General features: G+C 41.1%; 4 protein-coding genes across 9 annotated transcripts in view; 2 read left to right on the top strand and 2 right to left on the bottom strand.

The window, feature by feature from the left end:
• Window positions 1–447: 447 nt before the first annotated feature.
• Window positions 448–5918, top strand: icmt (isoprenylcysteine carboxyl methyltransferase). Its single transcript, XM_058051339.1, has 5 exons — window positions 448–689; window positions 1830–1918; window positions 2085–2254; window positions 3318–3535; window positions 4109–5918. Exons 1-5 carry the CDS (start codon window positions 471–473, stop codon window positions 4286–4288), a joined length of 876 nt encoding a protein of 291 aa, XP_057907322.1. The 5' UTR covers window positions 448–470; the 3' UTR covers window positions 4289–5918.
• Window positions 5919–6383: 465 nt separating this feature from the next.
• Window positions 6384–8739, top strand: rpl22 (ribosomal protein L22). 2 transcript variants are annotated; one of them, XM_058051797.1, is made up of 4 exons: window positions 6384–6442; window positions 7012–7119; window positions 7233–7357; window positions 8538–8739. In XM_058051797.1, exons 1-4 carry the CDS (start codon window positions 6431–6433, stop codon window positions 8680–8682), a joined length of 390 nt encoding a protein of 129 aa, XP_057907780.1. In that variant the 5' UTR covers window positions 6384–6430; the 3' UTR covers window positions 8683–8739. The 2 variants fall into 2 exon arrangements, with proteins under 2 accessions (XP_057907780.1, XP_057907779.1); XM_058051796.1 differs by having other exon boundaries at window positions 6388–6442; window positions 7009–7119.
• Window positions 8740–8801: 62 nt separating this feature from the next.
• On the bottom strand, window positions 8802–16937 carry rcc2 (regulator of chromosome condensation 2). Of its 2 annotated transcripts, none has more exons than XM_058051783.1 (13): window positions 16835–16937; window positions 15410–15626; window positions 15227–15320; window positions 12537–12680; window positions 12225–12356; window positions 11602–11690; window positions 11371–11485; window positions 11117–11283; window positions 10866–11046; window positions 10666–10771; window positions 9930–10002; window positions 9773–9850; window positions 8802–9701 (listed from the first exon to the last, which is right to left on the bottom strand). In XM_058051783.1, the coding sequence occupies exons 2-13, from the start codon at window positions 15611–15613 to the stop codon at window positions 9597–9599; spliced, it is 1488 nt and encodes a 495-aa protein (XP_057907766.1). In that variant the 5' UTR covers window positions 15614–15626; window positions 16835–16937; the 3' UTR covers window positions 8802–9596. The 2 variants fall into 2 exon arrangements, with proteins under 2 accessions (XP_057907766.1, XP_057907767.1); XM_058051784.1 differs by having other exon boundaries at window positions 15410–15622; window positions 16835–16920.
• Window positions 16938–17090: 153 nt separating this feature from the next.
• Window positions 17091–24897, bottom strand: part of vps13d (vacuolar protein sorting 13 homolog D) — a 35672-nt gene continuing 27865 nt past the window's right edge. For all 4 annotated transcript variants that reach the window (XM_058051773.1, XM_058051771.1, XM_058051772.1 and 1 more), the window contains exons 56-71: window positions 24747–24849; window positions 23770–23927; window positions 23558–23666; window positions 23127–23297; window positions 22928–23014; window positions 22660–22809; window positions 22381–22530; window positions 22210–22306; window positions 21130–21278; window positions 20895–21029; window positions 20168–20335; window positions 19945–20077; window positions 19538–19733; window positions 18610–18741; window positions 18287–18527; window positions 17091–17876 (exon numbers count right to left, since the gene is read on the bottom strand). In XM_058051773.1, coding sequence (XP_057907756.1) covers window positions 17745–17876; window positions 18287–18527; window positions 18610–18741; window positions 19538–19733; window positions 19945–20077; window positions 20168–20335; window positions 20895–21029; window positions 21130–21278; window positions 22210–22306; window positions 22381–22530; window positions 22660–22809; window positions 22928–23014; window positions 23127–23297; window positions 23558–23666; window positions 23770–23927; window positions 24747–24849 — 2311 coding nt within the window. In that variant the 3' untranslated portion in view covers window positions 17091–17744. The remainder of the gene's footprint in view (window positions 17877–18286; window positions 18528–18609; window positions 18742–19537; window positions 19734–19944; window positions 20078–20167; window positions 20336–20894; window positions 21030–21129; window positions 21279–22209; window positions 22307–22380; window positions 22531–22659; window positions 22810–22927; window positions 23015–23126; window positions 23298–23557; window positions 23667–23769; window positions 23928–24746; window positions 24850–24897) is intronic.

Genomic DNA, 24897 nt, shown 5'->3' with positions numbered 1-24897 from the left:
GAACGCAGCATCAGGCATAGATAGACGCCGCATTGAGCGCTGAGCCGTACGTCAACGTCGCCGCCATATTGGATGTGTCTGTAAATGTCTGTAAAAGTAATTGCACTTGCTTTCACAAAGCGCCTTTCTGCAAAGAACTTTAATACATTCACACAGTGCAAGTGACTATTTTTATACAATGTGATTGTGATTTTTGTTTTGTAGCTAACTTTCCCTTGTATATTAGTGAGTGTGTGAATGTATACAAGAGAGGAATTAACTTACATTTCTTTGTAGAAAGGCGCTTTATGAAAGTAAGTACATTTACACGTACAGTATTCATTTACAGGGCAGCCCGACACGTCCAATATGGCGGCGACGTTGACGTACCGTACTGTACCATAAAACCCACTCCATGAGTCTATATCTGTCTATGGTCACGCGGAATACACCACAGTGTCTCGCGATACTTGGTGGAATCCATTTCCATCATGGCAGGCAGTAAGTTGGTACTGGAAGGTAGAGTAAGTGTCAGGAGCTTTCTTTTAGGTCTTAGCGTGGTCATAATTCCTTTGATAAGATCCTGTTACGGACATTTCGACTGGGTCTTTGATTATCTGACGGAAACTCGTGGAAAAATAGCCATTTGTTTGCATATTGCTATTATCAATGGCATCTTGTTAGTAATATGCAGGGGACCTCTCTACAAGGTAAGCGTAAACGTAGCTAGCGAACTTTACTGTTTTGTTTTTTATTAGTTATATTTTTACACTCAATTAATGAGTCAATAACTACTATCGAATACAAGCTACGTTACGTGTCATTTTCGACTCGTACCTAATGTTAATAAATCTGGCCACTTCATTAATCCTATTAGCTAAAGAAGAACACGAAGCCGGTGTTAATACTGTATCGCCTCAAGCTATGCTAGGCTCCTTGTGACCTACAAACATTCCTCCAAATCTAATTTAAAGCCCTTGGCGGATTTGTATGTGGCTTTACACTGAATATCAACACACTTCCTTATTCTGTTCTTGTGTAGTTAAGTGTGACAACCTACCTACAATATCTCACATAAGCGCACCACTCATATTCTGGCAACCATTAATTATATCTATGAAAATATACTACCATTTTCGTCCAAATAGATCCCCAACTATTTTTGCTCTGCTGCGAAACGCCACAGTAAATGTTAGACTTAACATTTCCTTATTCACTTATGCCGCCCAAGCCATGACACGATCTCCACTGTGCTTGAATGTTCGCATGACAAAATTAACTTGGTACTAATTTACAAATAAGCTGCACGGTGGTGGTCGAGTGGTTAGTGCACAGACTAGGGTTCAATTCCGTCCTCGTGCCATCTCTGTTTGTGGAGTTTGCATGTTCTCACGTGCATCCTCCTCCCACATTCCAAAAACATGCTAGGTTAATTGGCGACTCCAAATTGTCCATAGGTATGAATGTGAGTGTGAATGGTTGTTTGTCTATATGTGCCCTGTGATTGGATGGCGACCAGTCCAGGGGTGTACTCCGCCTCTCGCCCGAAGACAGCTGGGATAGGCTCCAGTAACCCTCGTGAGGAAAAGCGGTAGGAAATGGATAATTTACAATCAATAATTTACAGATACAGAATAATAAACATGGTTGCTGAAATGTGAGGATGCCCTGACTCTTGAGTGATACAGTAAATGTTATGATTAGACACCATGAATAACATTAAGAGAAGTCAACTTCTACTTTTCCTTTTAGTTCATATTCACTCCAGTTTATAGCCAGTTGATTTTCTATAGTAACCGATGTGTGTTTGTGTTCTTTAAGGTTAAATATGTTGTGTGTCTTTGTCTTAGGTTGCTGTGAGAGCCTGCTTTTTAGGAGTTACCTTTGGTTGTGGTTTAATTATAAGCTGCACTGAAACCACTTGGACACATTTTGGCTGGTATGTAAATAAATGACTTGCATCATTTTCAGCTGTCAGTTAGTTTCAGAACACTTCATATTAATGATTTTTGCTTTTTTGTGTGCCAATTAATAATGTATGAATATTATATAACTAACTATTAGGTTGGAGCTGAACAGTGTGTTGTATTGCCACCGCTCTGCAGGTATATGTGCTCCTTGGCATTCTTCCATTACTCCGAGTACCTGGTGACGGCCATCATTAACCCTCGCAGTCTGTCACTGGACTCGTTCCTGCTCAACCACAGTATGGAGTATACACTGGCAGCTGTCTCATCGTGGCTCGAGTTCACTGTGGAAATGCTAACCTTTCCAGGTTGGTGTCTTCTTCGTGGTTCCTGGAACCAGTGTTGTAATGTAGTGTCATTTTCTCAATCGAATGACAGGATGTAGTATGCCAGATTATGTATGATACATCATGTCATGCATGCATAGTCCCAGGGAGATGTAGGCCTTATGATGGTACCGTGTTTATATGTGTGAGTACACACGTGTGGTACTGAGTACGTAATGGTAATGGTTTTATTTCATTTGAACATGCATCAGATTACAATTGAATGCATCACATAATCAGTTCACAGTTCCACATGTCCAAAAGGAGTAGGAAGAAGCACAGCTTATTAAATCCTACCCCTCCTACTTTTACAATCAGTAACTGTTACATTTGTTCACTTCCTGCTTTCCTAATATAGTTTAATTTTTTTTGTGTTTTAATTAATATTTTTATTTTTTGTCACGTACCGAAGTACGAGGTGATATGACCATACAATGACATAATGGGTACCATAGTAACTATAAATATAGTGATATATCATGACTAGTTCAAGACTCCTTGTATTTAACATCAACTGCTTGTATTGTTTCTTGAATTGGCTCATCGTTGTGCATTGTTTGAGGTCCTTACTCAATCCATTCCATAGTTTGATTCCACATACTGAAATGCTATGGCTTTTTAACGTAGTCCTAGCATATAAGTGTTTCAAATGTAGTTCTTCCCTGAGATCATATTTCTCCTCTCTTGTAGAGAAATATTGGATGACATTTTTAGGTAATTGGTTATTTTTAGCCTTATGCATTATTTTAGCTGTTTGAAGATGAACTATATCAGCAAGTTTAAGTATTTGTGATTTTAGAAATAAGGATTTAGTATGTTCTCTGTAGGCGGCATTATGAATTATCCTTACTGACCTTTTTTGCAGTACATTTAGCGAGTGAAGATTGCTTTTATAGTTATTAGCCCATATTGATGATGAATTTAATTCAAGGTCGTAGAGTACCATATTGTATCCATAAAATACTTTTTCATCCCAGTAACTCCCAAGTCAGTAGTTACTCCAAAGAAGAAGTTTTAAAATGATCTTTCTTGTCTGGTCTTTCAGAGCTGAAGCAGCTGAAATGGTTGAGCGTCGTGGGTCTGCTCATGGTGCTGTGTGGCGAGGGTCTACGGAAGGCGGCCATGCTCACAGCCGGGTCCAACTTCAACCACATTGTCCAGAATGAAAAGGCCTATAGTCACGTGCTGGTCACCAGTGGGGTGTATGCATTCTTTAGACACCCGTCCTATGTGGGCTGGTTCTACTGGAGCATAGGAACACAGGTCTGGACATCCTTTACATGCTTAAATATGTATGTTGGGAACCACTAGTGTGGAAAAGTGTTTGTCCCCTTACTGAGTTCTTTACTAAGTCTTGAAACAAAACAACCCCAGACCATCATACTACCACCACCATATTTTACTCATAGTATAATGTTATTTTTCTGAAATGCGGCATTACTCTTATGACAAATGTAATGGGACACACACCGTCCAAAAACTTCAACCTTTGTCACATCAGACCGCTGAGTATTTTCCCTAGGGTCAAGATGATTTCTGGTAAAATTGAGTCAAGCTTTAATGTTCTTTTTGTTCAGCGGTGGTTTTGGTTTTGGAACTGTTTTTTGCCCAGTGTCTTTCTTTGGATGGAGTCATGAACACTGACCTTAACTGAGACAGGTAAGGTTTGCAGTTCTTTGGGTGTCGTCGTGGGGTCTTTTGTGACCTCTTGGATGATGATAAGCATTGTTATGTTTCAACAGGGGGTGCAATCACTTTTTCACACAAGGTCATTTAGGATTTACTGTATTTAAAATTGTCAAAGGTTGGCTAACAAGTGGTCCCTGTCCATTGTAGGTCCTGCTGTGTAACCCCATATGTACACTGGGCTACACAATAGCCAGCTGGAGGTTCTTTCGGGAGCGGATCGAGGAGGAGGAGATTTCCCTCATCAATTTCTTTGCCGAGGACTACGTAGAGTACAAAAAGCGGGTTCCCACCGGGCTTCCCTTCATCTCAGGCATCCGCATCAACTAGCCCCAGGAGAAAACAACTCTTGAGTGGACTTGACTCCAAAAGCAGGCCAGACCTGGTGTCGACGTGGTCACAAATCCTTCTGTGGGCTGGACTCACTAGCTCACGCAAAAAGACCACGACAGCGTACACAGCGGCAAGCAAAGTGGACTTCTTTTACTTGGCCAAACGCTACAATCCAGTCAGAGACCAAAAATCTTTCACCGTTTTTGTGTGTATCCTCGTAGCACTTGTTTGTTTTATTTGCATGCTCGGATCATGCTAGGTGCTGCTTTGTTGAACAATTAGCAGGTGTCAGAAGAGAGTGAATGGCAGCTTTATAGTGGAGGGGTTTCGCTTTGCAAAGGGACATGACATGACATGTCCAGCAGCATTTTTAAGCCAAGGTGGCTACAAAAAAAGGGATTCCATATCGGTATTAAATATATTTAATAATGTATATCTAAATGATCTAGAACTGTCTTTTGGTGTGAGGTAGATAATCCAAGATGGATTACATTCGGCTAGATGTGGGTACACACACGTTGGCAGATAGTGATTGGACGCCGCAAAAAAGTGGACGTGATGCTGTTACTACCTCTGTAGCTGGCTCATTTCTACTATGGTTCCATGTGCGAATTGTAACTATCTGCTTGGAAGGGCTGTATACAAGGGGCTATATATATATATATATATATATATATATATATATATATATATATATATATATATATATATATATATATATATATATATATATATATATATAGGAACATGATCATTCTTTCCAGTGAGCATCATACATACATATACAGTGGATCCCTGCATATTCGTGATGCAGTATTCATGGCTTCACAAATTCGCTAATAATACAGTATGAATACATAATACAGGTAAAATATACAGCAAAAAAAAGTTCGGCAGTCCTTGACCACACCCTAGTTGTTGTGAGATGCTTATACCTTCGAGACTGTGACTGCCGATTCCATCTGTTCATGTGTCATCTTACAGTATCATTCATTAGTGGCGAGTGAAATTGATGGAGAGCCATGTGTTCAAAATAGACCTTTTTATGCGAGTATTACACCATGTGACTCATGTGAAAAGCTGGGATCCACTGTGTGTGTGTTTGTGTGTGTTTGCAGGCAAGAGAATAGAAAGCACAACAACGGTGACAAAATTCCAACACAGGAAGGCATCAAAGCAGCAGGCAAAGAAAGACTACCTTCCGCTCTGCAGTGACTATGCTTACCACTGCCCTCTTATTTACAGGACTGTTTTTTTTTTATTATTAAAAAAATACATTCAATCTAGACTCGTTATATGTAGCAACGTTTACAAGATCTTGAATGATATAACTTTATTTTATTTTTTTGCACTGATTGCACTCGTGATGTCTTCATACCAAGCAATGCTGTTGAAGTAGACGGTGATGATAATAATAGTCAGGGAGTCAGTGACTGAATGGACTGTTGGTGGAATCCATTTGATCATCCTCGCTCAGGCTAAAAAAAGAAAAAACACTTTTCACACATGCTTGGGATAAATTGTCTTTGGATTTGTTTTTAGCCTTATTAAATAATGGTTCTTTATTTTTTATTTAGTTGTATTTATGTCCACTAATTGTGTTATTAAATTTGAAATTTTAATTGGAGTCATTGGATTTATTTATATAAATTTCAGTTTTTAATAATAAATAGAGAACAAAGGTATTCAAGATATTATATATTTGGTGAGCCACAGTACATCTCATGCAACTATGTAGTCCTAATTGACTAAAATACTGATTATGTTATATATTTTTTAATTTTGTAAATCTTTTATGTTAAAAAAATCCTTCACATATTTGTACAATGTGCATGAAACCTCAGGTTACAGGAGGGCTGCATTATGGATATCCTGCATCCATTTTATTTTATTAACATTTTACTGAGTAAATATGTAAATAAAGTTGAGGGCCGTTTATATAGGATAGTATACTATAGTTTATTTTTTTTGTTTCTTACTATTATTTTTTACTCTTATTTTATAGTGTCCATTTCTGTTAACTCGTCACAGTAAGAAACAGCACAGCTCGAGATCGAATCAATGATTCGGCAATTGATTTTGTAAGTCATTGTAACGCATGCGCACGACAGGCTCGGTCTCTCTGCTAGCTTCTTCGCCATGGCGCCCATCGTAAGTAGAATCGCGTGTCAACAATCGAATGAAACTTGTAGTTTTTCGTGTGAGAATAAAAACAAATATTGATTGGACTGTCGCTGTTGTTGTCTCGTAACTGTCCGTGCCTAAATAGACGCTTTTGGATGGCCTCTTTAAGGCATCTTAGCGAACACATAAGTAGCTATATTTTTGCGGCCTGTAGCTAACGTTAGCATCTTCCTGCTGGCTAACCACGTTTTGGTCTCGTCAGTCCTGTTTGCCTTTTAATATGTCACTGGGGCTTGTTTAGACACGCTTTAAAACAGTAGTTATAGTTGCTAGTAGCATGTATTTTAATATAATTTTCGAGTAAATGTTAGATTAATGGCGTTATGGTTATGTTACGATGGCTTTATTCTTAATGGGGTTACGTTACATTTAGCATTTCGGGCGCAGGTCCACACTTAGCGGCCATAACTGTAGTATTTGTTCTTTAGTGTTGGATAATTAATGACTTCATCATTACCATTGTTCCAAGTGGTTAATTCTAGCACGTTGTGTTTGCCCTTTTGGGCTAACAATGTGTGTTTTCTCCACGAAAGCAGAAGAAGCAGACCACTGGCAAAGGCGGTAAGAAGAAGAAGCAGGTCCTGAAATTCACTTTGGACTGCACCCACCCTGTTGAAGATGGCATCATGGACGCTGCCAACTTTGTAAGTTTATTCTCCTTCACCTCCCACTAGATGACAGCATTGTTCATGAAAGCACACCTTCCATGCAGTCAAGAAGTAACTCTCGGATCAAATGATCATTCATCTGCTTCCAGGAACAGTTCCTCCAGGAGCGTATCAAGGTTAACGGCAAAGCTGGCAACCTCGGTGGAGGTGTGGTGTCCATTGAGAGGAGCAAGAGTAAGATTACCGTGTCCTCGGAGGTGCCCTTCTCTAAGAGGTAACGCATAAGCGGTCCGACACAACCATATAGACTTCTGACATTAGAAATAACATAAAATATTAGTAATATTAGTTCCCAAATATAGACACAAAACATTTCCCTTCAATGCCAAGCTAGTATCAGATGCATTTCTGCCATCGTTTTTACGGCTTAATTGCACTAAATCTGATGGCTTCTATTGTGCACCTGCGTCGTCACGTCCTTTTGCCTCTAGCGCATAAAGATGTATAAATACGTGTTTGGGATCTGGCGCTTTTGTGAGAAATGTATAATTACCTCTTTGGTTAGCTGAAGAAGGGTACACACATCGGGATATTTGCCCTGTTTTCGTCCCCATTTTGCTCCTTCCCAACCAAAGATGGCAAACGTGATAGGGTGGCCCTCTGAGGTGGGAGCTAATTTGTCCCGATATTCAGTGCCAAAATGGACTCGGCGTGATTTATGATTATGAGAGCAGATGAGTCATTGCAGTATTGCTGGTATAAATTAAAACAAATTTTGTTTTGAGAACTCTATTTCAATTAAGTCCGTATGTAAGCTCTCTCTGTTAGTTTTTCTGTCATCTGTCCATGTTGCATATTTGTGTATTCTGGTTATTGGTATTGTTGGAAGTATTTCAAATTTAACTCTGAAGTAATTCCACTTAAGTCTTAGTTAACAACCTTTATTATAGTCAGACACAAGATAATCACAAGGCTTGTCTGTGATTGGCAGTTCAGGGTTTTCCCATGCCTCTTGCCTGAAAACAGCTGGGATAGGCTCCAGCATACCCCAGTGAGGATAACTAAAGTCTGGGCTGGCTGGCTGGCCGGCCGGCCAAACGGAAGACTGTTCTTTCTTGTATAGTTTGGCTTGTCAAGTGGTTCAGTCTACAGCGCCACAAGTAGGTGTGTATTGTGTGTTAGTCTCCACCCAGTGATCTGTTTACATCTGGATGCAACTATTACAGTGGGGACACAAAAAATTGCAGTAATGTTTGTGTGGACAGAGTCAGAGTTACTAATATGCGAGTGCTTTCGGCAGTTAAAGTGAAAATAGGAGACCCATTTTTTTCCCCCACTGTAAAGAGGGAGAAATGCTCCCCAGTGTAAAAAGTGAACTAAAAACCACTATTTACCTAACCTTAGCTGGCCTTGAGTGTACCTGTGTAAAACAATGACCTTGTTTGTCGTTTTAGGTATCTTAAGTATCTGACCAAGAAGTACCTGAAGAAGAATAATCTTCGTGACTGGTTGCGTGTGGTGGCCAACACCAAGGAGAGCTATGAGCTGCGCTACTTCCAAATCAACCAGGATGAAGAGGAGGAGGAAGACGAAGATTAAATTCAGTCAGATTTTGTACATTAAAATGTTTTCAGTCATGACTGATGTTTTTCCTAAGCTCATGAATGGCCTCCAGTCTTTTGGGGGGGATTAATAACATTAACACAAAAAACAACTCATCAGTTTACATATCTTTATTGGAATGAAAATGTAACCAGAGCAATGCACACCATAAAGTAAACGGTGGGAGGAAAAACACTTATGGAAAAAAAAAAAAACCTTCCCCAGCTCAAATACATTAGCAGTGCAGCATTGGCCCCCCCCAACAAATATGTCATTTGAATGAAATAATTCCAGACAATAGTCAAATATTGATCTATTGTGAAGAACATAAAAGGAATGTAATAAAGATCAGAACACCATGTTCCAAATTGCAACTGTATCATGTGGCAGCTGCCACAGATAAAACAATATCGTTCCATCTACGAGACGACTTCCATAAGCGAGCCATAGAAAAAACAGGCACACGTATGGTGCATTGGTCCCTTCAGAGACAAAAGGGTTGTACTAAAGCACCCGTAATTTTGACTAGTTCTCAAATACTGCGACACACAACAATGAAACAAGTGCGTGAAATTTGACCATAATGAAAGAAAAAGGGCTTTTTTTTTTGGAAGCACGCCTGTGGAAGTGCTTGACGTAAACTAAGATCACTTGACAGGCCAAGTGAGAAGGTCTCCAATGTTCATTGTGAACTGCTGGAACATCCTGAGGATTTTTTTTTTTTTTTAGCTCCAGTCCTTTTTTTTGAGGATCATAGTGTCCAAATTGATGGAAAAAGAGAGCCACTGGTAGATGAGCTCTCCAAAAAAAAGGGAACTCACCCATCCCCACCGAGACATCCCAGCTCCCTGATAAGTGTTGTTCTGGTCTGCTGTGGCCTCTTCGTAAGAGAGGTTGACATGTTGCTCTGATCAAATTGTTCTAGGATTGTACTCCGGCAACTTTTGCAGTTTCTCCTGCTCGGCTTGAGTGTCCTGTCTGGCAATAATCATGGAGTGACAGTAACCCATCACCACCTGGAAAAAAAACAAGGCAAGTTCAGTAATCCAAGCCAACATATATTGAAGCACTCGAGTGTCTTAAGTACCTGTTCAATATAAATACCATCCAGGGTCTTGACTTCCTGGGGGGTGGTGGAGGATTTAGGTTTATTGTCTCCGTATCCCTAGACACATCAAATCAAGAAATTAAATTTAAAGCGTACAAAAGTCACGTGATGATGATCCTGCCCCCCTGCCTCTTACCAGCTCTCCAAATGTGGGTGAGGGCCCCCAGCTGATAGTACTCTCATCCGCAGCAATGATGATGCTGCTCTTCCTACACAGATAAACACTAAGTCAAACTAAGCAAGAGAAACTTTGTGTAAAATAATCATGCTTATCACATACTACAGTATTAATTGTCCCTGTACCCTAGAAACAGCCCATGAATGATACGGGAAAATGCCGAAATGATACTGTGTCAAAGCCCAGGGCAGTGATACTGATAAAATATAGAGTTTAACCATGTCCAGTATCAGCCCCCGTAGCTGTCCACTCAGAGCGCGCTGCTCTGGTATCGTGCCTGTGAAACAACCAATCAGAGAACAGCACACGAGTGCTTAGTGCCTAGTGCTTCTCCAGTCACCAAAAAACCCAAACTCCATTAATGGAACTTTAATTGTCAGACATTGATAAGATAAGACTGTTGATAAAATATTATTGTTGAAATACTTTTGCAATTGTTGTGTTTACACTGGTCTTTTGATTAAATAGTATGTCATAATAAGATCATCACATGGTTTGTCTGGTATCAGGCCAGGTATCATGCCCCCGCGTGCTAGTATCAGCACTTGGGGGCATGATACCTGGCCTGATACCAGACAAACCATGTGATAACCTATAAATACCGACCTCACCATTAAAATGATAACAGGCATCAAACAATTAGCAATTTAACCACCTCTTTAAAAGGGGGGTTGATCATCCCATGAGAACTTACCCGCACGCCAGACTGCGGATTTTCCAGCCGCAAAGATCCTGTACAGCTTTGGGGTACATTGTTGAATCTCTATTACTGTTGGTCACCCCCCAGAAGAAGAGATTACCTACAGGTACAACAAAGATTTATTTTCATTTTGTCTTGCACTTAAGCATGTCTACACGTTACAAAGTGCGACAAGAACGCGAGTGTGCCGTTACCCATCTCGCTGACAGCAAAGGAGCATTGGTAGCCTGTGTAGATCTGACTGGCTCCTCGACCGGGGAAGTCAAAGAGTTTGACCAGGCGGGGAACCATCTCATCTTTCTGCTCGGTGTGTCCCAGACGCCCGTAACCTCCAAAACCCCAGCTGAATACTCTCTTCTGGGAGTCCAACACCAGCTGTGCAGAGACACGGCAGTTCAATACTCACAATTCACAAAAGTACAACTGTGACGCGACGACTTCTCACCGTGTGATTGGCTCCGCACACCACGTCACGAACCACCACGTTGGGCACAGGCATGATCTGACCGTCTTTGGACTTCTCGATGAAGATGGCGACGCGTCGAGGGATTAGCTCGCAGTCGAACTCTATGCGCTGGGCACGAGCTATGAACTTACCATCACTGTTGTGTCCTGCGGTGCACATGGCACAAAATGTATGCGAGATACACAAGCATCCTGATGCCACTTCTTAGCGAATGCATCCATTCGTAGGCTTACCAAGCTGTCCGTACTCAGGGCAGCCGAAAGAATAGAGGTTGCCTTTGCAGTCCAACACCATGCTGAACTCTGCCCCGCATGACAGTTTAACCAAGGGTTGGCCATTGTATGAAATCTGGACAGAGTGATTAATACACCAATCTTAATAATCTTAAGACTGTGTAGCGGGAAAACCGTGACATTTTAAGATGAGGTACTCTTTTAGCATGTGTGTTCTTAGATGGTACTCACAGGCGCTGGGCTGAGGACGGCATCAGTCTGGCTGCCTTGCCCGAGCTGACCCAGCTTGTTTTCCCCGAAGGAGTATACGGTGCCATCCTCTAAATACATTGAAAACATCATTCAAAACATTCAATTTAAATGCACTTTAACTCCAATACTTTGGACAATAGCAGTACTCATTGACATCTTACCAAATATTTCCCATTGCACAGAACCAGAAGCAAAAGTAAAGTACACCAATAGCAGCGTGTATAAAACTAAACATGAGCACCCTCTCAGTAACCAACATTACAAAAATATGCCATTATTGACAAGCATAGAATCTGACAAAAACCTGTGTGGTTTCACATTAGTAGTTCCCAAACTACTATGAAAGTCAACTATGAAGCTTGTACCAAGCTCAGCTATTCTGTTAGCGTCTTACACTTGATAATCATCAATGTCTGCATTCTGATGAATCTAAAAATCTATTACTCCGCCCACCTACAGTGTTTACCACACATCACACTCAGTCATAAACTTATTATAATGAGACAGTCAGCTCCGGTCTGGCCTGCCCGAGAATAAGATGACGTAGCAAGAGGGATCAGTAGTTCAGCACAGTTGTGATGTGTGCTGATGTGCACAAATACCTGTGAGTGCCATGGTGTGATTACGGCCGCAGGCTGCGGCGACGATCACAAGCTCAGCCAGGCCCTCGATGAACTTGGGAGCATCCAGACGTTTGGTGTCTCCGTGGCCCAGCTGGCCTTTGTCATTCCGACCTGCAGAAAGAATCCAAACATGTTGAATATTGCTCAACGCCCCGTAGCTCCTTTGCCCCAATATGCAATCGCTAAGAGGTCTGGTCTCCAATGAAGGGATTATTACGCCCATCCCTAGTCTAGGTGTCTACGGTAATGCAATAAGCAGCACAAAGCTACAGTAATTATCTAGTGACTTACCCCAGCTCCACAGCTTGCCCTCAGTAGTTATAAGAAGACTGTGCGCCGCGCAGGGGCCAGATATCACACTGCTGACCAGAACGTCGTTGAGACAGCCGTAGCGGTGCGGACCCCACAAATTCTGGCCCAGGTTACGGAAAGCCGCTGGAAGACAGTATTTCACAATGAAATCTATTAGCAAGTCTTATATGACAGACTACAACATGTTTCTCAGCTCCACATTGCTGATTGAGGTCACCTATTAAATATACATATTTTTTTATATTATTACTATTTTTGGTCAGTATTGCTCTGTAAACAACTTCCCGTTTCCTCATCCCATTAGAAGTGAGCCAGTTTGTTACCTGTGTTTCATAATATGGGCTAAGATTAAGATATGCCTTTATTCGTCCCTCAGTGGGGAAATTTGTATTGCACAGCAGCAAGAGTACAGAGTCAGTTAAGCAGTACAAAATACACAATATAGAGAAATAAACAATATAAACAACCCAAGTATTAACAAAATCAACAGTTTTTCCCCAGAGTTATATACAATACAGTATGTAGATAATATGAAACGAGATGAGATATATGACCAGTCTATACACTGAGATCTTGTTAGTGAGTTAATATGAGGCATTATGGAAATACTTCACATAGAACTTAGTATATTGCATTTAAAGCCCTTAATATTGCAGGTTAAATCACTTTCTTGATGATACTCTGGTTGGCAGCTGGCTGTTTTCCCTCCTCGTTCGGGTGAAAATGTGCTATGGTGGTTTGTTGAGTTCCCAAAATATAAGCTTATAAATCCCATATCGGTCAGGGTCTAATTACCAGGTTTATAAAACAAGAACAATGATATGCATTATGGTGAGTTAGCATTCCTCTGTACTGGAAGATATTGATAAGAGGTGTGACTATGCGTGCATGCGGTACGTGTTTTGACACATGCAAATGAAAAATGATAAGTGCAGTGTATCAACCCTCCAAACGCAAGTCTTTGTCTAAGCAGCTGCTCCAAATGAAAAGCACCCCCCGCCCACCCCAATCACAACAAAGCACATTTTCTGTGCCAGACAAGCCAATCCAGCGCCTGCAAACACATCAATAAGTCTTCTGCAAGGGGGAAGGGTGTCCACAATATGCATACACATGAATAGACATTAATGTCACAATCATTTCATGTGATGGCATTGGTGCGGCACAAACGGTATGCTCCACACGCATCACAATGAATCCATTTCAAAATCATTTTATGCTCTTTTCGATGTTAATTATTCTTTTGTAGAAACACCACGTCTACCCACTTTGTTCTGGCAGCTCAGTTTAACCTAGCAAAAACTAGATGACATTAGATTTGGGGATACCTTAGGTGTGTAGCTAAGAAATTATTTCATTATTAACATTTGCTGACTAAAACAGATAATATGCAAAGTACCAACGATTATACAACTTGGAACTGGACTAACATTATCATGTGTGCCTCAAACCTCACTAGGTATCAGTTTTGTATCAGACTGCGGATGGCGGTTATGCACACCAAAGATTTGGGCCAAAAGCTAATCAACAAGACAAAAAGGAGGAGACTCTTGTCAACTATAATGTCCAAAATGAGGATGCGCTCAGTGACATGCCAGCCAGAGATGATGTAGCGATATAGTGACTCGGGGGAAAATTATGTGTCAGCTGTCAAAATGGTAGTTTTTACACATGTTACAATAGAATGAAATTCAAGTTACTTGTGTGTTGCTAAACATCGAGTGTTAAGTGTTTTTTGTAAATAGCATACAGTGGTTAAGTGATAGTGGTCTCTATCAATGCAGAATCATGTGCATGAACAAAGCAGGTTCATTTATGTTGCAGTACCAACAGCCATCAATTAGATTTGTCAACAAACCATTGTTCAGTGTTCATCCACCAGCTTCATGTTTAGTCTATCACAGGTGGGCGAACAAGTCAAATGCGCCCCCCCCGCCCCCAAGTCTCAAGGCTTTAATCTCATGTCAAGTCTCAAGTAAAGACGTGCAACAATTTTACTGCCACACGGCCGACATCTCCCATGGCCCTTGCTACTTTGATAGTATGCAAGTAAACACTATTGTTGTTATCATATAGGCTCCATCTGGTCGCTGCTGAATAGACGCGCAGGGGCTGAGTCTGGAATCGACTGCTTGTATTGGACTGGCCATATCGGCGCCCAATATAGTTATATATTTTTTTTGGTCCATATCATCCAGATATCAAATATCCGAATTGGAACATCCGTAGTGCAGAATGCAGCAGACCACCTATTTGACAGGAAGTCATCGCCGGGACCACATGACCCCTGTGTCGGTGACTTCCCACTGGCTTTCTTTTTAAAATGCCTGCTCCTGTGAACCCCCCACTTGAGAGGGGACAGAGTCTTTCCTGTGGCCGTACCAAAACAAAACTCCCCCCCACACATCAGAGCAGAACCAACAACACTCAAGCACTTTAAAACCCATCTTATTTCATTGGCATTCAACAATGACTAAATCTAAATTATCTGTCGTTTGTAACATATTTGTGTTTCTTTCCATGTTTTTCGCCCACTTTTTGTAAATAACCAATTATGCAACCCGCCGCCACAAAAAGATTGCAGTCCTGTGGCAAACTTTAACAAGGTGTATCAAAGTGGTTCCCGGCACAGGTGGACACCCCCTACTCTAGGGAATAAAATATTTTACCTTGTTGTTTAGGGACTTCTTTCCTTCCAATCAAATCCCAGTTTGTTGCTCCAAATATGACCAGTTGACCTTTAACCTTTGGGCATTCAAGTTTCTGGGAAAAAAGACAACCCAATTTAGTGTCACAATGACATGAATTGGCTTAAAATGGAATGAATTACAAAAGGAATGCAACAAACGCACTATTTTCTCTTTCACTTCATCAAGCACAGTAACAGGCTGTAGAGTAGGCTTTGTGGAGGGTTTGCCCGGCTTCTTGTTGTTCTCCTGCTCGTCGTAGTCAAACTCGTCATCGCTGCTGAACTCTCTCTCTTTTCTTTTGCCACTCGTCCTCTTTTTCTTCATCCCCCCATTTCCGGAAACATCCGTCACCTTCTTGCGTGGCATTGTCACTCACTACCTTTGGGAAAACCAAGACGTCATGAACAAGTTAAAACTCAGTCGTATTCTAAAGTTATCTTGTGTGCGTCGTCCAATGAAAGTCATGCCCACAAAACGACATGACATTATGAAAGCTCTTTTACCGGCTGAGCTGTTACAAAGAGTTCCTGGAAATGTGCTGCAAACTGTCAGCATTTATGACAACCTCACCAGACAGTTGTGTGATGTTGAAAGCATCATATTTACGCTCATACTTATTTTTTGGTTGACTTTCATTAAATTTTTATTGGGGGTTCCTATGGATTGTCGGGTTATGGTTGCATTTGGTGACATCCTATCTGGTGTTTAGGTCTATTGATGCAGTCCTTTAATCATGTTGTTTTGGATGTGTGAGGTCAAGTTGGACTACAACAATGACATGCATGAACACAATCTTTAATATCCATCTAGTATTACATTTAATTTCATGTGTGTGTTCAATTACCTTAATTGACAGTAAAATGTTAAACTCTGCTTCAAACTTTTCTTGTCATTCGCGGAGTGTATTGGCCACTTTTATCTTGAAAACACGATGAAAGACCCCATGCTAAACACACTGGGTTCAAAGCGAACAAGTATATTACAGTAGACTGCTCATTTTTATACACAAGAAGTGTCCATAAGAGTTGGTACTTTCACTTAAACTAAGTTTACTTTGTACCGGTCTATTCCATCGACAACCATCACAATGGTTTGATTGCAGTCAGAGTCCTAAAGGTTGTATCAATCACTATTACGTATGGTAAAAAAGCCCACAGACACACAGTGTAACAAAGCATATAGCGTGTGAACGTGTAGCCGCTAGCTTCGTGAAGCCAAGCACTGGCGCTCTTTGTTCGCTTGGAGATTGGCTAGCAAGCTAACCGAGCCGCCAATTCGTCAAGTTTTATCACGAGCCTCAACATAAACACCCTTGGTAAAGTTTAGTGGCAGCTACAGAATTAACAACTTCTCTTTGTCCTCTTAACGAAGTACGCCAGCGACCATTTTAAGCGATAATTAAGCTAACGTTACCTCGTTAAGCTAACAGACTCAATAAAGACAGCATGTACGTGAAACAATGCCGCAACAAATAAACTTTCTAAACATTTTTGAGACGTGATATTTCCCCCATGTAGAGTAGACGGGAGCGTGTAGTTTGGCGAAAAGGTTACTTGTCATTTTCAGAGTGTAAAATAAATCATATACCAGCGATTTCCTGATTCAGCAGCTCTCCGTCCGTGTCCTCTTTGATTGATGTGAACAAAAGAAGCTGCAGTCTGCTTCCGCATCACGTGGTCTGTTGCCCATACTCACCATCATATTTATACTACTTGTCGTATTTTTTGGACACTTTCACAATACTGCGCGTATATTCACACATTTGCGCATACTTTATTGAACTCAAAAGTTCATAAAGCTGCTGGAAATAAAATAATACACAGCATGTTTGAATCTGGGGCCCTTTATTTGCATATGTCCATTTGACAGCATATTATAAAACCTCAAAATGTCATGATAGGCCACACAAGCAAGAGAATCTCATCCAATAACAAAACCGAAAGTTCTGACCCTTCAGTGACTTTTCCATGACTTGCTCACAAGTTTGAAGCAAGGAACAGATAACAGTAAAGTCAGAACTCAGTTTATAGTTGTACATATGGCAGGCATGAAGACAGACAGACAGGGGAAGGCAGCTCCAAAGTGGATGGGGGTGGGGTATAGCCCATCCTCAAATGTGTCAGTGCAAATCTTTATATTTCAACCCCACTCAAAATAATACTAAAAAACACACACACACACACACACACACACAAATACTCTGAAGGTTGTTATATTCATATCATCCATACTGTGATATTTACATATTTACCCATTCACAAACAGTATGGAAGACTTGCAGGATATGTACATCTGGTTCTACATACACAGTGAACTAGAGTGATAAATACACACATCTGAAATTAAAACTCTGTTATACACATGTGCTTTGTCTGAAATCAGGGCATGGGACTGCTGTCTGAATATCCAATTTTCTCTGTAATTAACCAAAGATTGTAAAAAAAAAACAACCACCACATAAATCCAAACATCTTCAGAAACCATGATAAGTGTGTGATCAGGACTCGAGCAATAAGCAGTCCTCATTGTCAGTGGCGGGCAGCATGAGCTGTTGCTCGTAGTACAGGCTCTTGGCGTAGTTGATCTCTTGGGAGATTTTGATAGCCAGAGATTCACTCTTCACATGGACCTGTGGAATAGAGCAGACAGGATGACAACATCAGGCCACTTATACTGGTCATTTATATTATGCAAGGTGGCAATTATCATTCATAACTAGTGGGAGAAACATTTACATTGCTGATACAGCAAGTGTAGGTTGTGTGCCTGTGCATGTCCATATGCACAAACAAGCATACTGTACTAAAACTCTGGTGCCAGGGATGTGAAATGTGCTTGAATGCGACACAGAGCGCTCGTGTCAAGTGTGCACAAATAATGAAGAGATTTTTAAGTAGGCGCCATGTAAAATCCCACCAGTGGTGCCAGTGGGTTTGTTTACATGCGGAAGTAGTTTCTTATGTCTTTTACATCTGCACGTTGTTAGAATTTAAATAAAAATGATGGTAGAGTCATTGATGTCTTGTTTGGTGGTCTTACCATGGGCTTCTGGTGAGAAGGTCCAGGGATGGCGACACCACTACTGGTGGTTTCGGCCTTCTTGGTGAGCTGCACATACACTTTCCCATGATCCTTGGACACCAGACTGTGATAGAGGTCATCATACTTGATCTCCAGGAAAATAGCCTCACGGTCCACATGATCTCCTGGCTTCAGGAAATAGACCACTTTGGAGGAGATGAGCACGCTGTAGCTGTCGATGGGCTCCACTGCGATGAAGCTGCCATCAGGAAACGGAAGCAGACACGTGAAAGGATGAAATGGTGCGTTAACACCAATGCAGTGTAACAGATCACACTTACAACTCAGACTGGATGTTGTCAGTGAGGCGGAAGAGCTGCTCCTGACCATCAGCTTGCAGGGCCGAGTACCGAGGCAGAAGACCCTGAGGTCCTTTGCAGCAGCGGGGTTTTCTGACACGCTGTATACTTAGCCTATACAACACAGAAAGACCGCATGGCTTATAAATGTACATGTAGTGTCACTGAGAAGAAAATATTATTTGCTAGGGTGTTTCAAGTTCAAGAAAACTTTATTTATCTTTTGTATTTTACCAGCCACGCATTCATGCATCCATATTAGCAATCTTCACTCGCTAAATGTACTGCAAAAAAGGTCAGTAAGGATAATTCATAATGCCGCCTACAGAGAACATACTAACTCCTTATTTCTAAAATCACAAATACTTAAACTTGCTGATATAGTTAATCTTCAAACAGCTAAAATAATGCATAAGGCTAAAAACAACCAATTACCTAAAAATGTCATCCAAAACTTCTCTACAAGAGAGGAGAAATATGATCTCAGGGAAGAACTACATTTGAAACACTTATATGCTAGGACTACGTTAAAAAGCCATAGCATTTCAGTATGTGGAATCAAACTATGGAATGGATTGAGTAAGGATCTCAAACAATGCACAACGATGAGCCAATTCAAGAAACAATACAAGCAGTTGATGTGTGCTAAATACAAGGATGAAGAGTCTTGAACCAGTCATGATGTGCTATATACGTATATCACTATATTGACACTTACTATGGTACCCATTATGTCATTGTATGGTCATATCACCTCGTACTTCAGTACAAGGTGCATTATTAAAAGAAAAAAAAAAACTTAAACTGTATTATGGAAAGCAGGAAGTGAACAAATGTTCACAAATGTTACCATTACATATTATATTATCCCTATTATAGCACCTCCCTGAGGCCAAGAAGTTTTACCCACCTGTGGTTACTGAGACTTGCCATGTCTCGGACCGTCTGTGCCGTCTCTGAAGCAAAGTCCAGTGCTCCCGCCACTGGTTTGGTCACAGTGCCAACCAGCCCTTTACCCAGGCCAGAAAAAAAGCCACTGACTCCACCCTCTGTCTTCACCCCCTCGACAGTTGAGGTTATGATGCTCGTCATGCCTCCTATGATACCTGGGTGATCACAGGAAATTAGTGAGTTGACATTTATGCTTTTTAAATTCTTCAGCAAAAGTATGGCTGATTGGAAGACTGTATGTGAAAATGAAACACTACATGCTTCGCGCTGCTGTTTGACAGTCAAACACAGACTAGACATTTAAACCTACACTGAGCGTGTAGGTTTAAATTCAGACAATACAGCCTAATAATTAAGAAATAATACCATGAGCTAGTCCGTGGATTCCTGCGACCAGGTGTTCTCCACTGGTGGCACCATGATATCTGATGTACTCTCGCTCCGTCTGGTGCCGGTTGTCCATGGTCTTCCCAAGCCCATCAGATAAAGTTCCTGCAAACTGATGGATGCATATATGGGCCCTCTGTTACCCTTCTTCTTTACATTCCCTCAATCAAGGAGAAAACAACTAGCTTGAACGAATAGGTACCTTAGCGGCAGAGTTAGACACGCCGTGTGTCACATTCCGTATGAGGCCACCCACGTTGCCGTACTTGATGAGCTCAGACACACCCTCCGAGACGTCGTTGAGGAGTCCTATTGGATTTCCAAGAAAGTCCACAGAGCCCAAGATCTGAGCTGCCTGGCTGATCAGCTCCTGTAGAGAAAACAAAAACATAACCCAGAGTGAGTAAAGGAAAGAAAGAGTACAATAGTACTACTATTTCCTTGCCGATATTGGTATAAAAATTTCATATCAGATAATACTTCTAGCGCAGACCTCACAGCTAGGAGACCAGGGTTAAATTCCACCCTCGGTCATCTCTGTGTGGAGTTTGCATGTTCTCCCCGTGCATGTGTGGGTTTTCTCCGGGTACTCCGGTTTCCTCCCACATTCCAAAAACATGCTAGGTTAATTGGCGACTCCAAATTGTCCATAGGTATGAATGTGAGTGTGAATGGTTATTTGTCTATATGTGCCCTGTGATTGGCTGGCGACCAGTCCAGGGTGTACCCTGCCTCTCGCCCAAAGACAGCTGGGATAGGCTCCAGCACCCCCGCGACCCTCATGAGGAAAAAGCGGTAGAAAATGAATGAATGAATGAATGAATAATACTTCTACTTATTTCCTAAAAAAAAACATTGCTATTAAGTAATGATGCAATAAAAAGTACATTTTGCATATTCAATGATGCCACCAGTGTTGACGCTCCTACCTCTCTGAAATGCTTAAGGATGTCATTGATGATGATCTCCTGGGTCTCATAGGGGTGCACTCTGGTGAACGGATACATGTTGACAACAGCATCCTCAAAGCGAACCAATGGAAATCCCAAGGTACCTTTCAAAGCCTGTATTGACCACAAATCATGACTCAGCAACTTTATTCAAAGCACATTTCTGAGGCAGGGCAAAGAGATACAATGTGGAAAAAAGAATGCTTATTGTTACCTTGAGATCGGCAGGCAGCTTGTGCGAGGTGAAAACGCTCAGCTTGACTTGAGGGAGGCTGATCTTCAGGTTCTCAAAGTAGTAGCGTTTGGGGGGTCCTGCATCCTTATTGGGCCTCTCATGGAGGTTTTCATCCAGTTTCTCCAGCTCTGCAACCATAACGGGTAACTTTGTATCGAAACACAGGCAAACCTTTCACACAGTTGGGAGTGTATCATGTACAGCAGGGGTCTCAAACACGTGGCCCGCGGGCCAAATGTGGCCCGCAGGACACTAGTTTGAGGCCCCCGCCTTGATATGAAAGTTTAATGTTAGTGCGGTCCGCGCAAGTTTGATATGGATGCTGTATGGTATCATGTACCCTGAAAAAAATATTACGTTTGATTAATGTTCATGTTAAAGGTTAAATAACTGTTAATAGTTATCCTCCCTATCCGTGTGGAACTGGTTTTTGGCTATTTAAGTTTAAAGGAAATAATAGCTCTCTAGTTTGCGAGTTAGCATGTGTCTCAAGACCCTGCAGTTGCGTAATATGTTGTAAATAAAAAAAGTATAAATGTGACTATAGTCGTGTTTTGTCATGTCTACAGGGCTCTAATAATGCTTTGTTAATTTTAATCTGAAAAAAATAATTTGTCTACCCACCAACTATATGTGGTTTCTTAAGTTTTTATTATTTGCCGTTTTATTATTATTATTATTATATTTATTTATTTATTACTGATTTATTGATTTTTTTTATTCTTGATTTGTTTATTTATTTTCATCTTATTTTGTGTAGCTTTTCTTGTAGAAAATTGGAACCAAAGCGAAGTTTTTAAAATTTTTTTGTTTTTAATAAATGCTTCTTTTTTTTTTTTTTTGGAAAACCTGATGCGGCCCAGTCTCACCCAGACCCGGGCTTCAGTGGCCCCCAAGCAAATTGAATTTGAGACCCCTGATGTACAGTATTTTGGTTTTAACTATCCAGGCATGAAAAGGCCCTATAAAATGTTTTTGTGGATTAATGGAACAACATCCATATTCATGTTAATGAAAGTAATTCACTGAAAATGAACACAAATTCCATGGTTCACTCACCTGCCTCGGTCTGTCCATAACCAAAGAAGCTGAGCAGCTTGAGCAACAATTTCTCTTCGATGACAACACTGAAGCGTCCAGCTGTTACCATGAGGTGCTGTAGACACATCAAGGTTACGTCATCCCATCACAAGACTCTCCTATCTGAACAGTAACGGGTACGATACTGACCTTGAAGATATCAGTGAGCATAAGGCTGCTGGGAACTTTGACAGAGTTGACTTGCAAGGCCGGGCCACTGTCAAGAACAGTGCTATCACTAGAAATTGGAGTCACACACAGCATCACAGGCTGGGTGGTACCCAGGAGCTGGTTGTCCACCTGAAAACCACAATAAGGCATAGACCAACAGCAATATAAGACATTTGTGAAAAGTTCACAGTATAAATAACACTGTAATGTGACTACTGCAATATCAACTTTTTATATTTGTAATCCTTTAGATCTCACCTGTATGTTGTTAATGCTCATTTCCAACACCTCATTAGCAGCAGTACGTGTGAGGTGGACATCAATACCGGATAGTGTGGCGAACACAAGTTCCTCAGGAACCTTGTTGAGAAGCGACACGCCGATTCCTTCTTCCAAGTTCACCAACACCTGGTAAGAATGACTTTTTTGTTCACTAATTATAATATTTTACTTACAAAATGGCTTTTATGTTTGTTTGTTTTTTTTATAAAACCACAGTTCATCCACCCCTCCATGTCACTTGTACCTCAAGTTCCTGTTCAGCTTCTTTCTTTTTCACTTCCTCTTTGCTTGGTGACTTGTGGGTGATTCTTCTCTGGTTGAAGTCACTGATCTGTAAAAGGAGAATGAAGATTAATCCACACTTTGTAAATAGAAAATGTTCATAATTAGTTATGAGTAGTTATCTTGGACCACTTTCTCAGGTGCCAGTATGATGTTCATACCTGAAGAACACGTGTGGGCCCATCTGGCAAAACCTGAACAGACAACACCCCAGAACCAGGCCTCATCTTCTGGTTGATGAACTGCTGTTCAGGACCAGGTTCCATAAGCCCCGAGTCTGGTCCCAAAACCACCTCTGCTCCATCGTACAGGCCTTCGAAACCACCCCTTACCTTGAAGGCACAAAATGACACAAACTGTTGGAAACGACGTTGCTAATATACAAGAGTATTAAGGATAATTTAAATTATTCCGCCACATTCCTCTTTTCCTTAATGTAAGGTCAAAGATGTTTCCGAAAATACATTTAGAACTGAACTGAAATAGTTTGAAGACAAAATGACAAACAACAATACATGCCATAAAGTGAACAATAAGGTAAAGAATAAGGAGTTCATTCAAACATGTACAGGAAATAGATTCATATTTCCACCTGTACTACTAGTCGGGGAAGACCACAGGTCAGCATGCACGAGCTGAAGTGCCATGTCTGGGTGGTGCTGCGACGAGGGTCTGGTCTCCTTAGCATCAATGGCTCAAAACTGGCGGAAAATACAACAAGTGAAAAAAGTGTCTGTAGACTTCCTTAACGACTAATTTAAATCCCATTGGTATATACCATATATAGCTGCACATAGTACTAACCTGTTATCACTGACAGCTGCAAGCCCTGCAATGTCCAGAACCAAAGAGGAGTCCATTGGGCGAGGTTGAGCAGGCTTGCTCTGCGGTGGAGAGGAGCCTTCATGACACAGCATACCAGTGCCTGTCATTCTCCATAGCTGGGAGCGCTTCCCAGGCTCCTACCGATGAAGAGACATTATTATTTCATTTTATGAAGTAAATAGTTGCAATTGATCAAGGTGATCAGACAAGTTATGTTTCTATCCTTAGATCCTGTCCTTTAAATTTGATCTGGTTGCATTGGATCTATATGCCTTTCAAAATAATGGAGTCAATTTAGTTCACAATCAGGGAAACAATAATTAATCAAGATAGATAGATAGTATGTATATTTTTACACCGCATTGAATTTACTCTAGAACCAGTTTGGAGCCATTTTTGGGTCAGTCCTTCTTGGCAGGTAGAATTTTTGGAACCTCCATTTCAAGTGTAGGTAAGTTTAGTACAAATATTTGCAAACAAAACAACAAAAGTTATTAATAGCCCCTAAATTCAGTACATATTTTAGCTTGATTATTTTAGTAAAAGAAGACCGTAAATGTACGGGCGGCACGGCGCTCTAGTGGTTAGCGTGCAGACCAGGGTTCAATTCCACCCTCGGCCATCTCTGTGTGGAGTTTGCATGTTCTTCGCGTGCATGCGTGGGTTTTCTCCTGGTACTCCGGTTTCCTCCCACATTCCAAAAACATGCTAGGTTAATTGGCCACTCCAAATTGTCCATAGGTATGAATGTGAGTGCGAATGGTTGTTTGTCTATATGTGCCCTGTGATTGGCTGGCGACCAGTCCAGGGTGTACCCCGCCTCTCGCCCAAAGACAGCTGGAATAGGCTACAGCAACCCCCGCGATCCTCGTGAGGAAAAAGCGGTAGAAAATGAATGAATGAAGACCGTAAATGTGACTATTTGATCTCCCCATATTCCATTTCTTTTATAATACCTTCTTTTTCAAGATGACCCTCTGTGTCTTTGTGTCCACATCCAGAACCAATTCAGCACATGTTACTTGATGTTTCTTACCAACAGGTCTCCTGCCACCACTCCTGCATCAAAGACAAAAAAAAGGCTGCTTATATCAATGTTTTTAAACA

Source organism: Doryrhamphus excisus, chromosome 16 (assembly GCF_030265055.1).
Source record: "Doryrhamphus excisus isolate RoL2022-K1 chromosome 16, RoL_Dexc_1.0, whole genome shotgun sequence".
NCBI lineage: Eukaryota > Metazoa > Chordata > Actinopteri > Syngnathiformes > Syngnathidae > Doryrhamphus > Doryrhamphus excisus.
This window is presented reverse-complemented; position numbering and strand designations above follow the sequence as displayed.

What these genes read in the sequence shown, in the direction of transcription:
- icmt (XM_058051339.1), top strand. Translation starts at nt 471, where the DNA reads ATGGCAGGCAGTAAGTTGGTACTGGAAGGTAGAGTAAGTGTCAGGAGC. An exon ending in GCAGGGGACCTCTCTACAAG is followed by an intron (nt 690 to 1,829) that starts GTAAGCGTAAAC and finishes TCTTTGTCTTAG; the next exon opens with GTTGCTGTGAGAGCCTGCTT. An exon ending in GGAAATGCTAACCTTTCCAG is followed by an intron (nt 2,255 to 3,317) that starts GTTGGTGTCTTC and finishes CTGGTCTTTCAG; the next exon opens with AGCTGAAGCAGCTGAAATGG.
- rpl22 (XM_058051796.1), top strand. An exon ending in TCATGGACGCTGCCAACTTT is followed by an intron (nt 7,120 to 7,232) that starts GTAAGTTTATTC and finishes ATCTGCTTCCAG; the next exon opens with GAACAGTTCCTCCAGGAGCG. An exon ending in GAGGTGCCCTTCTCTAAGAG is followed by an intron (nt 7,358 to 8,537) that starts GTAACGCATAAG and finishes TTGTCGTTTTAG; the next exon opens with GTATCTTAAGTATCTGACCA.
- rcc2 (XM_058051783.1), bottom strand. Translation starts at nt 15,613, where the DNA reads ATGCCACGCAAGAAGGTGACGGATGTTTCCGGAAATGGGGGGATGAAG. An exon ending in CTTTGCTGTCAGCGAGATGG is followed by an intron (nt 10,772 to 10,865) that starts GTAACGGCACAC and finishes TTGTACCTGTAG; the next exon opens with GTAATCTCTTCTTCTGGGGG. An exon ending in CACCCACATTTGGAGAGCTG is followed by an intron (nt 9,851 to 9,929) that starts GTAAGAGGCAGG and finishes TGATGTGTCTAG; the next exon opens with GGATACGGAGACAATAAACC.